General features: G+C 35.3%; 2 protein-coding genes across 2 annotated transcripts; one reads left to right on the plus strand and one right to left on the minus strand.

Annotated features, from left to right (window-relative positions):
* Nucleotides 2,041–6,662, plus strand: LOC18767757 (protein DA1-related 1). The gene is made up of 6 exons (XM_020553593.1): nucleotides 2,041–2,191; nucleotides 2,473–2,516; nucleotides 2,633–2,775; nucleotides 2,912–2,970; nucleotides 3,106–3,147; nucleotides 6,250–6,662. The coding sequence occupies exons 1-6, from the start codon at nucleotides 2,041–2,043 to the stop codon at nucleotides 6,660–6,662; spliced, it is 852 nt and encodes a 283-aa protein (XP_020409182.1).
* On the minus strand, nucleotides 9,906–10,670 carry LOC18768797. Its single transcript, XM_020553594.1, has one exon. The coding sequence runs from the start codon at nucleotides 10,668–10,670 to the stop codon at nucleotides 9,906–9,908; it is 765 nt and encodes a 254-aa protein (XP_020409183.1).

The raw sequence follows: 14,410 nt of genomic DNA on the forward strand, positions 1-14,410 counted from the left end.
ACGAAAGTCCATATTTGGTTTACCCCTGGTCATATTGTACTTGTTGCACATGCGTTTGGGCCAAAATTTGGGTGAACAACATGAGCAAGGTAACATAACATCATTAGTTTTCTTCTAAAACTTCAAGAAGTTCAGGTGTTCAATTCTTTTGTCGTCGATTCTAACCAACTAAACATTTCCCTTTTTAAATTACCTGAAGAAGTTGGAGTTGGAGAAGTTCATAACTCATCGAGTTCGTTTCTCCGAGATCAATAAGGCCTTTGACTACATGTTGAAGGGGGAGACCTTGCGGAGCATCATTAACATGGAAGGGTAAAAATTATAGCAGAGACTGGCCTTGATCATTCCTGTTTAACAAATTTTGCTTTTGGCTGGAAGTCAATACCAAAAGCTCTTTTGGCTTTATGGTTGAATGTGTTTGGCATGCAGCATGTTCCACTTTGAGCTTGTTAGACTTTCATGTTAATATTAACGTTCTTGGATACTTTTATTTGCCAAAAACAACATGGTCGCATATTACAGAAATTGTACATTAATTTAACAAATAATTCAAACAAGGGCTAGCTTAGGAGAAGAACCTAGTGCAGTTGAACTGGTTACCCACCATCAAGAGGACCCAAAACATACGACTCACCTATATGTCCAGTTGATTGCTTGACGCGGGACAGAGGATGTGGAAATTCACCAGTTGGCCTGCCGGCTGGTAGGAAAAGGTAAAACATACACAATGCATATATAAACTTTATAGAATGACAACAATGACAAAACATTGAAAAGATCCAGAAACCCAAACTCTAAAACAACTGAAGATTCCATTACCCAAACGAGAGCAAACCATATGCTGGGGGATTTGCAATTAGTGCATCAGCTTTAAAAGGGATGCCAGAATCCATATCAGGCTCTTTGCAAGCTGGAAGTCAAGAGTATATAATTTCCTTTATTTGATTACGTTGAAATTTGTATCTTTGGATTAAACAATTTGAGAGAGGAGATATGCCAAATGTTGTATAAAGATCCACAAGTTATCCTATGCGATTGCTCCAAAACCTTTTCAAAAGGGGAATTTGCTTTCTTGTACATCTAAACCCTAAACCCTAAACAGAAAGAAACAAGTACAATCTCTTCAGGAATCCTAGTATCCCACATCTATATAAAGGTGGCTCTCCACTCTAAAACACATGCTTGTTCACTTATTCAATTCAATCGTTGATAATACAAAGTTCATTTATCCAAACTCAACCTGTCTCTTCGCCTAAATTAAAGTCATGAACAAGGAATTCACTAGAAAGAAAGTTAATATCCATCGCGAAGAATGTCATATTTGTGGTCCTCATCCACCTGTAAGAACTTTTTATCTTGCAGTGTTATTTTTTTTTTTTTAACACTGATTTAATATTTTATTGCTTCTTTTAATTCTTTGGTTTCTCTAATTTCAGTTCCCGTTTAATTAGGATTAGACAAAATATTGAGTCGATCAAGTCCGTCTGGATCAACCACACATACACATCATGTTAATGCAATTATATTTCGTCCAAAAAACACACCTGCGTTTAGCTAGTTTGTATTGTAGATACGATGTGAGTAAAATTTTTTTTCTTTTCATTTTTGGTTATCTTCTAAACTAATAAGCGGCTCTTTTTTCTTTTCTTTTTATCATAAAGAATCGAGTCGTGTTACTCAATAAATTTTGGGGCCAAAGAGGTTGTGCGGAACATTTCGAGGATGGGACTCTGCGGTGCTATGCTTGCCATAGATTTAAGGTTTGTGAAAACACATTTCATTCCTTATAGTTTTCACGTACTAATCATGTGTTTTTCCTTTTTCAATTAATATGTTTCTATTTTTCTTCTTGTTGTTTGGATTTAATTAATATTGGCGTTTAACTTGTCTGATTGCCTATCTCTAAACCAAACCATAATTTGGGACTTGAAATTTTCTTTCCTTGGTTAATTGCCTATCTACATCATGCAGGAACCAGAAATAAAATATGTAGAGGTTGATGGGCGGCAACTTTGCTCATATTGCTATTCTATTACTATCATGGATCCAGAGGAATGCGAACTTCTTATTTTTGAAAACGTGCGTAGATTTTATGCAAGTTTAGATCTCAATGTGGATGAAGGCATTCCTATTTTATTGGTGGATAGAGATGAGATGATCAAATTTAAAGACGAAAAGACAGAGACAATACGTAAGTGCACACCAAAACCATATCAAATTTATTTGCTGGATCTGTTTGTTACTGTGAGAATGTGATAAAAAGTCTCACATTGGAAAGTTGAGAAACCTAGCAAGGATTTATAAGGAGTTGAGCTACTTTCCACCATTACCAATTGATTTTGGAGTGAAACCTCAAGTTCATTCGGTTACTATTAAAACAAGATGAAATTTAGTAAATTTATCATAACTTGTTTGGCTTTTATTTTATTCGAAAAACTTATCAAGTTTTTTATATTCATGTTCTTAATTTAGCTACGGGCGTGGCCATATTCAACTATTGCACGCCTATCATGACGGTAAGATTTTCGTTAGGAGTTAATTATTTTCGTTTTCTCTAATAAAATATTAATCCCCCATAAATATACAGTAAATATTTGTGATAAAAGATATTTCCTGTATGCCTTTGTATCAGATTAATAGATGTACAAAATACGAGGACAGAATTAAAGTCGAGAAGAAAGCCAACAAAGTTGTTAAGCGGCAACTTTTAGCAGCATTATTTTGCTGCGGCCAAAGAGAGATGATTAGACTTCTACTTCAATTCGGATGGCCCGAGTACGTCACTAAGGGGTTTTAATTAGCATCATTCCCCGTTGAATAATTTAATTTCTCTAATTCATTTGTAGTCTACAAAGTAATCATATTATTTTATTTAAAATCTAAATAACTCATAGTTTTATCTTCCTTACAGTGTGCTTATGGGCATGACATTGGCACATGAGATGATGCATGCATGGTTAAGCTTTCAAGGTTTGAATCTGGATGTAGGCTTCATTAATTATTCGCTACCAAAAAAAAAACATTTAAAAAAAGTACAAAATAGAATTTGAATCTGGATTTAGGTACTTTTATTATTATTTTTCTCAATAATGGTGCATATTGTAGGTCTAATTGTTGGTTTTGCACTGGAAAGATGGGTAGAAGAAGGTATTTGCGAAGTAATGTCACACAAATATGGGCAATGGTATTGTTCAAGGGGTTTGGACTACTCATACAAAACCAAAGAGCAGTTTAATTTCACAATAAATTTGTACCAGTATAGAGTAGAACTTATGAAAATCCGTTCCGATGAAATTTATGGAAAAGGGTTCAACCAGGTAATGCAGGCTGTTGAGGAATATGGCTTCCAAACGACACTGGATCATATCGTTGCAGCAAGATGTCTGCCACATATCTGTACGAATTCGAAGTATGATGATGACGAATAAGAGAAGATGTGATTATTATTATTACTTTTTAGGATATTAACTTATGTTGGTTATACAACCAAACCTGCAGCTCTATTAAAGTTAGTGTTTTAAGGCTAATATAAGAGCTAGAATGATTCCTATCTTAATTGTGGATTAGATGTTATAAACTTAATGCAATAAGGACTTCTTAAGAGCTTCTTGATGGGCAAGACTCTTAGGTAGATGCATGTAAATATAAGTGATCCTGCTCAACCGATCAGGCCAACCCACACAAAAGAATTCACCCCATCTAGAATGAGTGTATGAAGAGATCGGATTGAGGAGATGTGCCCTGATGGCAGGAAGCCTTTATTTTTAACCATATCTGCACAAGAAACATAAAAGTAAACCAGTTACACAGAAATTATAGATGGAATTCGTATTCAGCTTTGATATTTCAAGTTTACTCATACAAGACAATCAATTCTCGTGAATATATAATAAAAGACTAATCATAGATCCGGCGAACCTCACAGAAGAAGGCTGAAACTCGAGTAGAGAGTGTTTGGATTCCGAGAAAGTCTTAAGAGATTCCCGAAAGCGAGAATCTTATGCTGTCCTCCGGATCACAAGTGGGTGAAGTGCTTTGCTTCGTTGAGTACTCGACACGTACCCAAACTGTTCGCGTGCACTGAAACCTTTCAAAAGGAGGAAGGAAAACAAAATATCCCTTTTGTCTTCCGATTCTCTTCAGGAATCCTAGTTACCCACATCTATATAAAGACATGCCTACAATACTAATTTACAGTTACAGTTATTTCATACACCCATCGAGATTCAGCCCTCTTTGCATTATCTGAAGTCATGAATCAAGAATTCACAAGAAAGAAAGTCAAAACCTATGCAAACATATGTGATATTTGTCACCAATATGTAAGTGCTTTATCTTATTGTGTTATTTTGTGTGTGTTCATGTTTAAGATATAGACAAAAATTTGAAGAGTTCCTCAAGTCAGATCTCGATGGATTGGCATGCAACCTAGCTACAAATTTTCATAACATGTTAATGTAATTATATGCAAATTTCAATTTAGTTTGTTTCGTAAATAGAATAATGTGATCGTTATATATTTTTAGTTATCTTAATCTAATAAGCATCTTTTTTCCCCAAAAGAATGAAGCCGTGTTGCATAATAAATTCTGGGGCCAAAGATGTTGTGTGGAACATTACAAAGATGGGACTCTGAGGTGTAGCACTTGCCACAGATTGAAGGTTTGTGGAAACACATTTTATTCCTCGCATAATTATATATATATATATATATATATATATATTGTCTGATTGCTTTTTTATATCATGCAGCAACCAGAAATAAAATATGTGGATCTTGGCAACGGGCGAAAACTTTGCTCAGACTGCTATTCTATTACTATCATGGATCCAGAGGAATGCGAGGCCCATCTTTTTGAAAACGTGCGTACATTTTATACAGGTTTAAATCTCAATTTGGATGAAGACATTCCTATTTCATTGGTGGATAAAGATGAGATGAGCAGAGTTCACAAAAGAAATTATGAGGTGAGATTTGGAATAAAAATAGAGAAACTACGTAAGGGGGTGTTTGGTATCCTATTCAAATATGGAATTCAAAAATTTTAATTTTTTATTTATTAAAATAGTGAGTTCTTAAATCTATTTTTAAGATTCAAAAACTTATTTGATATGCAATTTGAAAATTATTTTCAAATCTTAAAAATTTGAGAACTTTGGGGGTTGTTAGAAAACAATTGAAAAAACAAATCTTTTTTGTTTTTAATAATTGGGGTGTTTTTTTAGTTGTATTTTCAAATTGCATATATTTGAGAACTTTGGGGGTTGTTAGAAAACAATTGAAAAAACAAATCTTTTTTGTTTTTAATAATTGGGGTGTTTTTTTAGTTGTTCTTGAATTTGAGTTTTTAAAAATAGGGCTACCAAAACAGGTTTTCTTTGTTTTGGACTCAAATTTTGCTTTTGAATTTAAAATATTGGATTCAAGTTGAATACTAAACATGCCCTAAGTTTCATTTACTGTACATGCAAGATGAAAAGTCTAGTAAAATATATAGTAAAAGATAGCTAATTCATTGAGCAATTTTCCATAACTTGTTGGCTTTTATTTTATTAGAAAAATTATCAAGTTCTTATTTTATGTTCTTAATTTAGATGCGTCGACACATAATTGGCTTAGCCACCAGTATCTGGAATTTCAAGCCTGTCGTGACGGTAAGATTTGCATCCACTCCGGAGTTAATTATTTTCCTGATAATAAACTCGTGAGATAATCTTTCATGTTTGCTTTTGCATCAGATTAATAGATGTTCAAAATATGGAAGACAGAATTGAAGTGGAGAAAAAAGCCAACAAACAAACCAGGGTGGAAAGTTTTGCAGCACTTTTCGGCAGTAAAAAATACAAAAAACTTTTACTTCTATTCGGACGGCCGGAGTACCTCACTGAGGGATTTTGCATCATTCCCGTTGCAAAATTCAAGTGTAGTCTATAAAGCAATCATACCTTTTTTTTTAATTATAAAAAAATTAAAATAACTCTAACGTTTTATCTTCCTTAATTACAGTGTGCTCATGGGCATGACGTTGGCACATGAGATGATGCATGCATGGTTGAGGCTTCAAGATTTAAATCTGGATTTAGGCTTTATTATTCACTACAAATAATTTGCATGAGAAAAATAAAATGTTTTAAACTTATGCCTACCCTCAAGATTGCTTTAAATTTTTGTTGGTCTAATAGGTTTTTGTATAATATTGTATGAAACTCTCTATTTCTGTGTTCTTATTTTTTTTGGTCAATAATGAGTTCTTTTTGTAGGTCTAATTGGTGGTAGGAAACCGGAAAGATTGGTAGAAGAAGGTATTTGCGAAGTAATGTCACACATGTATGGGAAATGGTTTTGTTCTAGAGGTTTTAAGTACCCCTCATACAATATAACCGATGAGCAGCTTCAGTTTACAAAAGATTTGAATAAATATTATGCAAATCATAATAAAACCGATGCAGATGAAGCTTATCGCGAAGGATTTAAGCAGGCTATGCATGCTGTGAAAGAAAATGGCTTAAAAAAGACACTGGATTGCATCGTTAAAAAAGGACGTTTGGCTCCTAAGATGGAAGAAGGTGAAGATAATTGCGAAGATGCAAAAAGAAGTCTCCCACCGCACAAAAATGACGTGGCACCACCACAAGGGATACAGTGGGTTATAGTCCAGTGAGGTTTTTTGGGATAAAAATAAAAATAAACCTATATATTTGCCTTCTTTTAAATAAAGTCCATAATTATATATTAAGAGATGACAATGTTAATTTTAAATCAGTGTTAGTAATTTCTTCCTTAGCTAAAGCTTGCTTTGTATGTTACTTGGAATTAATTAATTAATTTAATAGTACAATTTCTTTTTTGACATGTCATTTTTGTAATTAAAAATGTCTATGACCATGTCTTCTTTGACGTGACATAAGTCGGAGTTGGATATTTGAAAGGGGGGAATTGTGACTTCTTGTTGTTAGTGATGTGAAGTATAGACGTTGAGTTAAAATGATGAGAAAAATATTGGGAGATTCACTATTATACCCAATATGGGGGTCAAAATTATAAAAATATCCTATATAAAATGGACTTTAAAAACACACCCAAAGTCCATTTACAACATAACAAAAAAGCTTTTAACTTCTTATAAATTACAAAACTGCCATCAATTTCTTAAAACAAGCCTAACCCCAAAATCTCATAAAAATACCCAAAGCACTCAATAGGGCATCAAAGTAATTTAATAATTAATATTAAATTCAATAAGGCCAGCTATCATTTTTTGGGTTTTTTTTGGGCTTGTTTATAAGAATTCAATTGTGTAGGGTTTATTTATAATATTAGTGCTAGAAATGGGTATATCACTAAATATCTCAAAAATATTTTCACCCCTCATTGGAGATTGTTGGGAATAATTTGATGGGAGATTCACTATTATACCCAATATGGGGACCCAAATTATAAAAATATCCTATATAAAATGGACTTTAGAAACACACCCAAAGCCCATTTACAACATAACAAAAAAGCTTTTAACTTCTTATAAATTACAAAACTGCCATCAATTTCTTAAAACAAGCCCAACCCCAAAATCTCATAAAAATACCCAAAACACTCAATAGGGCATCAAAGTAATTTAATAATCAATATTAAATTCAATAAGGCCAGCTATCATTTTTTGGGTTTTTTTTGGGTTTGTTTATAGGAATTCAATTGTGTAGGGTTTATTTATAATATTAGTGCTAGAAATGGGTATATCACTAAATATCTCTAATTGGATTTGCAATTATGGATATTGTTTCGAAATTTACATTGTTTCCCTTTCAACATTTTGGGGCACACAGATGTGATTGGACTTAATAATAATGATCTACACCAGAGGCCAGAGCTTTCTCTGTTTTTTTTTTCATTTTTTATATGTTTTAAACTGATCAATCTGAAGTTTCCTTTTCAACTTGGTCTTCAGCATTAGCGCGCACACACACACACACAAAGAAATGAAGAAACAAACTAACCCATCATCATCAATCCCCACAAAATCCATCACAAGCCAGAAGAATCTAACCAGGAATTAAACATTAGCAGCAAGAAATTAAACCAGACCCCAGCAAAAGAAAGCACATAATGTATCATCTTATTCTTCTATTCAGTATTGAAAGCCAGCCACACATGAACATGAATGACAGAAAATTACATTTTCATGTCTCATGTATAAGAATTATAAGCTGTGGTGGGCTTGGGTAGATGTGGTTGCTGATGATGAACACAACTTCTTCTTGGTGTTTGGTGGTTTAGGCTTCTGGTTGGTTTTGAAAACAGAAGAGAAACTTGACAAAATCATCAAAAATGATTCTCTTCACTGTCCTCCTCTTGGCTGGAATTACACTCGCAGTCCCACCACCAGATGCTTTTGGCTTGAAGCAATGTGGCTGCTCTGTTTTTGAATTTTCCTCCATTGCCATATATCTCTGTCTCAGTGTGTAATATTTCTGTGTTTAAATAAAGAAACCAAGAAGGCAAGAGAGATATTTACGCGATTCTTTTTCTTTTGCTTTATATATTATATCATAGAGAAACCCAAATTCAAACAGTCCGTAACACATGCTTTTTCACGTTATGCTCTCTCACATTTTTCATTATTTTATTCGTTCCATTTGTTGATAACATTAATTCCAAAGATTTATGATTAGAGGTGACAAATCAATCAGGTAGAGAACCTTTCCATGTCACGCTGTGACGTTTCACATGGACACACAATGTCGCAGGCGACTGCTGATTGCGGCTGAGGTGAGTTTCATGTCGACCACGTGTACTAAAATTCGCACTTGACGGTTGATCATTTAATATAATAGTGAGTAAGAAACTTTGGAAGTTTCGTGATAGGAATAATTATTATTATTTATTTTTCAATGCATATTAAAGTCTAAAGTCCAAGATTCTTTCATGAAAAAAAAAGTCTAAAGTCCAAGACGGCACGACTTGATGAGATTCAAGCTTTTTTCAACCAAACAAAAAGAAAGACGGCGAGACTGAAATAAACTTGTACATGTAAATCACCTTGAAATTTGCCAAACAATTATAATAAATTACACTCACAGCCACAAAGATGAATATGAAAATATCCATTTAACGGTTGAAGAAAGAAGGCTCTGGAAGCATCTAGCAGTTTTAGCTACTGGACACGTGGATTTTTTGTCCCTTCATGTTAATTAATTTACTCATGTGACACAAATTTGAATATTAAGCAAAGAATTTCTTGTTTAAGTTATGAGTTAGGTGAGAGACATGGGTTATATTAGTTTACTAGGGCAATGATTTCGTCTTTTTACATTTAAATTAACTAAATCATCAAATCTATAAGTTGCCAACAAAATTCAAAAGCCATAAAAAAAAAAGTGTTTTTTGATACAAGCAATTACAACACACGACTTCAATACATATAAGTAATTATATTTAATTACTTAAACTATAAACTCCTTATACGGTATCCATAAAAAGTGTTATAATAACATTAAATATTGAGGTTCGAAAGGGAAACTAGAATGACACTGAAGCAAAACAACAACTATGGTGATCAATTGGGTAAAACTGTGTTGCTGTTCTTGGGCTGAATTGATGCTTCGGCCTTGTGGGTTTCTGAGCTAACTCCAGTAGCTGAAGTAGAAGAAGGACTGGGCCTGAAAGTAGAGACCCAAAATGTTGAACTACTTGAAAGTACAGGCCAGGGCTTTCTGTGTTTTCTTCAGTTTTTTCGTCTAAAAGAGATTGTTGCATTAAAACAGCCCAGAACGGGAAGAATATACAACACAGCTGGCAGAACCAGCAAGAACATAAACAGAAGCAAAATACAACAAGGGTTAGACAAATCTAAAGCTCTGTCGGAGTTTAGTAAACTGTCTCAAGCCCAACCAAATAACAGAAAAGAAATCTAGTTCAAGAGAGATGACCCAACTGGGGGACAAGGCAAACCATCAGAATTCAGGACCCCAACAAGAGACAATGGTGGTCGAATGACCCAACTTTGCAGTTCCATAGCTCTTAAACCTATGGTCGCAGACTTGTGAGCGGCACGATTTGCTGATCTTGGCACCCACTTCCACCGCACCTCATCGAAATGTTGAGAAAGACTACAAATTTCGTCAAGAATTGGAAGGATAGTCCAAGCGTAGTTTCCGTGATTCCCAAGAATACTATCCACAAAAACTTTGCAGTCAGATTCAAACAACACCTTGGAGAAATCTCTAGTGATTGCATAAGAGACTGCATAGAGCGCAGCAGCAGCTTCTGCAACAAGAGCAGAATTACAGGAGATTGGAGAAGCGGTTCCACCCCTCCATGTACCACAATCATCACGAGCAATAACCCCAATACCGCCATGAGAAGTACTAGGAGACCAGGCCCCATAAAAAATAACTTTGATTGCATTAGCATGTGGAGGGAGCCATCTGTCTCTGCCAACATAAGGGGAGGAGGGGGAAGTTCTTGAACCAGAAAGCCTAGAGAAACAGGTGTTGGCTTCCCAGAATTCTCTGTAAGAGTCATTGGCCCGCTTAATATTAACCAGCCTTGGGTCGGGATTGGTGCCTTTAAAAACAAAGTCACATCGAGTTTTCCAAATTTCCCAGCAGAAGAAACTAAGAAGAGAAAAGCGATGCAAGAAATCCTCACGGGGAGTATCCGGGATTGATAACATATCATCCGGGATTTAACTGATCAATGTGAAGTTTCTTTTTCAACTTGGTCTTCAACACACACACACAAAATTAAATGAAGAAACAAACTAACCATCATCATCAATCCCCACAAAATCCATCACAAGCCAGAAGAATCTAACCAGCAATTAATCATTAGCAGCAAGAAATTAAACCAGACCCCAGCAAAAGAAAGCACATAATAATATATCACATCATATTCTTCTATTCAGTATTGAAAGCCATACAAGAATCACAGAAAATTACACTTTTCATATTACATGTATAAGACTTATAAGCTATGGTGGGCTTGGGTAGATTTGGTTGCTGATGATGAACACAATCTTCTTCTTGGTGTTTGGTGGTTTAGGCTTCTGGTTGGTTTTGAAAACAGAACAGATAAACTTGACAAAATCATCAAAAATCATTCTCTTCACTGATCTCCTCTTGGCTGGAATTATACTCGCAGTCCCCCCACCAGATGCTTTTGGCCTGAAGCAGTGTGGCTGCTCTGTTCTTGAATTTTTTTCCACTGCCATATCTCTCTCTCAGTGTGTGATTTTTTTTTGTTTAAATAGACAAACCAAGAAGGCAATATATATGTGGACCAAAAAGCCACATACTTTTTCTCTGACAATTCTGATTATTTTATTCATTCCACTTGTTCATAACATTAACATTAATTCGAAGAAGGTTCGTGGGGGCATGAAAATGAAATGTTTGCCTAATGCTAGGGGATCATTTATTTGTATCATTTGATATGAGTGTTCAGTTGGGTATGTCACATTACTAAAATAAAATAAAATAAAAGCCTGAAGTCCAGGACGACAAGACTTGACGAAATTCAAGCCTTTTTCAACCCCAGTAAAAAAAAAGACGGCGAGACAGAAGTAAACTTGCACATGTAAGTCACCTTGAAATTTACCAAACAATCATAATAAATTCACCAAATAATTGTTTTTGTTTGAGGGAGAGGATCTGTGTTTTCTAGAATTATTTAAGAATGAACAGAGTGATTCTGTTCCAATAATGTTGAAGAAGGTGAGAATGGCTTGAGACTTTCTTCCAATTAACCTTCACTTCACCTTGATATATTTTCATGCATATCTATCTTTCTTTGGCCTGAGTTCTTCTCCAATCAATCACAATTAAATTTAATCCAAATTAACTAAATCATCAAATCTACAAGTTGCCAATAGGGATGGCAACGGGTTGAGTATGACAATACCATCCTCATCCCCGCTCTCCATCCCCGAATCCATTCCCGTTTATTAGGTTCCCGTCCCTGTCGGGGGCCTATCCTCAATACCCGTCCTGAATCCCCAATTTTTTTGAATAAAAAAATATTTATCATACATTTTAACATTAAGTTTCATATTACATTATCATTCAATACATCCAAATTAACTATAAAGTTCAACTCAACTATTCAAAATCACATCAATATGAAATTCCATAGAAAATTAGGAAGAATTAGGAGAGAAAAGTTAACTTAGGGTTAAATATAAATATTTTATTTATTTATTTATTTATTTAAATATAAACATATATATTTTCGGGTTGGGTTCGGGGATGGGGATGCCAATACCATCCCCTTCCCATACCCATAGGGGATTTCTCAAATTCGGGGATCTCCGTACCCGATACCCATTTAGTCCCGAAATCTCCTCCCGTTAGGGTCGGGGACCCAAACGGGAATTTTTGCCATCCCTAGTTGCCAACAAAATTTAAAAGCCATAAAAAAGTGTTTTTTGATACAAGTGATTCATACACACAACTTCAATGCATGAGTAATTGTACTTAATTACTTGAACTATAAGCCCCTTATACGGTATACCATAAAAAATGTTAAAATAACATTATATGTTGAAGTTTGAAAGAGAAACTAGAACAACATTGAAGCAAAACACCACCTATGGTGACAAATTGGGTGAAATTTTGTTGCTGTTCTTGGGTAAAACACCACCTGAAGTAGCAGAAGGACTAGGGCCTGAAAGTAGAGATCCAAAATATTGGACTATTTGATAAAAAAAACCATTCTTTTGACTAACCTCCTCTTTGTTGGAAATACACTCCCAGATTTTGGTTTGAAGAACCATTTATTGTTGAGCTCCTTTTCTTGTTTTGAATGTTTCTTTTCCATTGCCATCTGATCCCTTAGTTTTCAGTGTGTATGTTGGTTCGCTATGATATGCATCATATAAGAGCAACTCCAGCGGCATGACAGAGCCTCGGGCTGGGGGAAAAAAATGTCAAAATCTGTTTCCAGCGAGGAGCCTAAGCCCAGGCGCAAGGTGGGACCCAGCAACCTGGGTTGGCCCGAGCTCCAGCCCTCGTTTTGGTGCTAACGTCGGCGCTATAGTGCCACTACAGTGCTCACGTGCTACAGTGCCGCTAAAGTCCACGTGTCGCGCTCTGGGCTCTCCGATCAGATGTTTTTCTCCAATCCAACGGCAGCCAATTTTTGTGCAATAAAAAAATGAAAAAAAATTGAATTTTTTTTAAAAAAATACCAAAAAATTACTGATTTTTTTTTTCTATAAATACCAAAATTTTATCCGATTGAGATATGAATTTTATAATAAATATTGACACGTACAAACCCAAAAATATTATTCGAAAATATTATCCAAATTAATTGTTTAGGTAAACAAATTTGTGAAAAAAACAAAAAAAAATGAATAGTAATTGCCCTTTGCCATAGTAATGGGTGAAAACACACAATACTATTTGCAAGGGCAACCACTATTTAGCTCCTCCTTTGCCATGATAAGGGGCAAATGAGTGGAGTTGCTCTAAGAGGTGGGTAGCGTGGGACATGCACTCAAAGGTCACAGTCCAAGGCAGACTTTGCTTTTTGCAATTCAACACTTCCAATTTCTTTCTTTGTTCCTCAAGATTTGTTAGATATGGTTGTTTTGTTTGTCCCTCCCCCACATGCTTCACTTGACAAACATGAAAAGGAGATGAAATCCGAAAGGCAAGCACATAGAAATGACTTTTGATTTGAGTGTACATTGCAGGAAAGTTCTTTCTTCCCATTTCATTAATTTCATGGCCAACTTAAAAATAAAAAAGAAGCATGCGGTTGGCTCTTTGTATATATGATATGACTGGTAGTTGGGTTGGGATCCTTTGGGGATTGGAAGGGATAGGAAATAATGGGGTGGAAATGGGACGTCCCTCAACATCCATGTAGTTGAAGAAAAAGAATTTCAAAGAGGACAAATATCCACCTGGGCCCAATTTCATAGAGGCCGGAAAACAGAAAACTAAAGGGATCAACCAATTTCATTGGACTAGTAGATTTCAACCAATTTCAATTGTTTTTCTCTTTTTGGGTTCAATTAGATTGGATTGCACTTAAAATCTCCAAAACCAACTTAACTGGATCACAGAATTTATTTAAGCCAGAGGAGTACATTGACTCCAATATTACATCCACCTAATTATGCATAAACAAGGTAAGGTTGCTCATTTTGGCCTCGACTCAGAAGAAGAAGTGGGAGGACGAACAGAGCAAACTCGGATGAAACGGTGAATCAGCATGGCCTTCACTAACCTCCTCCTTGCTGGAATTACAGTTCCAGATTTTGGTTTGAACACCAACAATGGCTCCTCAGTGTTGTTGTCGATGTGGGTTTGTGCTGGTTGATGATCTTGAGGCGGCTTCAACTTCACCACCTCCTCTGGGCACTCTGTTTTCTGATTTGCCATCTTATCTTTCTCTCTCTCTTTTCTG

This window comes from Prunus persica, chromosome G8 (genome assembly GCF_000346465.2).
Source record: "Prunus persica cultivar Lovell chromosome G8, Prunus_persica_NCBIv2, whole genome shotgun sequence".
In the NCBI taxonomy this organism is placed as follows: Eukaryota; Viridiplantae; Streptophyta; class Magnoliopsida; order Rosales; family Rosaceae; genus Prunus; species Prunus persica.

What these genes read in the sequence shown, in the direction of transcription:
- LOC18767757 (XM_020553593.1), top strand. Translation starts at nt 2,041, where the DNA reads ATGGATCCAGAGGAATGCGAACTTCTTATTTTTGAAAACGTGCGTAGA. An exon ending in CGAAAAGACAGAGACAATAC is followed by an intron (nt 2,192 to 2,472) that starts GTAAGTGCACAC and finishes TTCTTAATTTAG; the next exon opens with CTACGGGCGTGGCCATATTC. An exon ending in CTTCAATTCGGATGGCCCGA is followed by an intron (nt 2,776 to 2,911) that starts GTACGTCACTAA and finishes TCTTCCTTACAG; the next exon opens with TGTGCTTATGGGCATGACAT.
- LOC18768797 (XM_020553594.1), bottom strand. Translation starts at nt 10,670, where the DNA reads ATGTTATCAATCCCGGATACTCCCCGTGAGGATTTCTTGCATCGCTTT.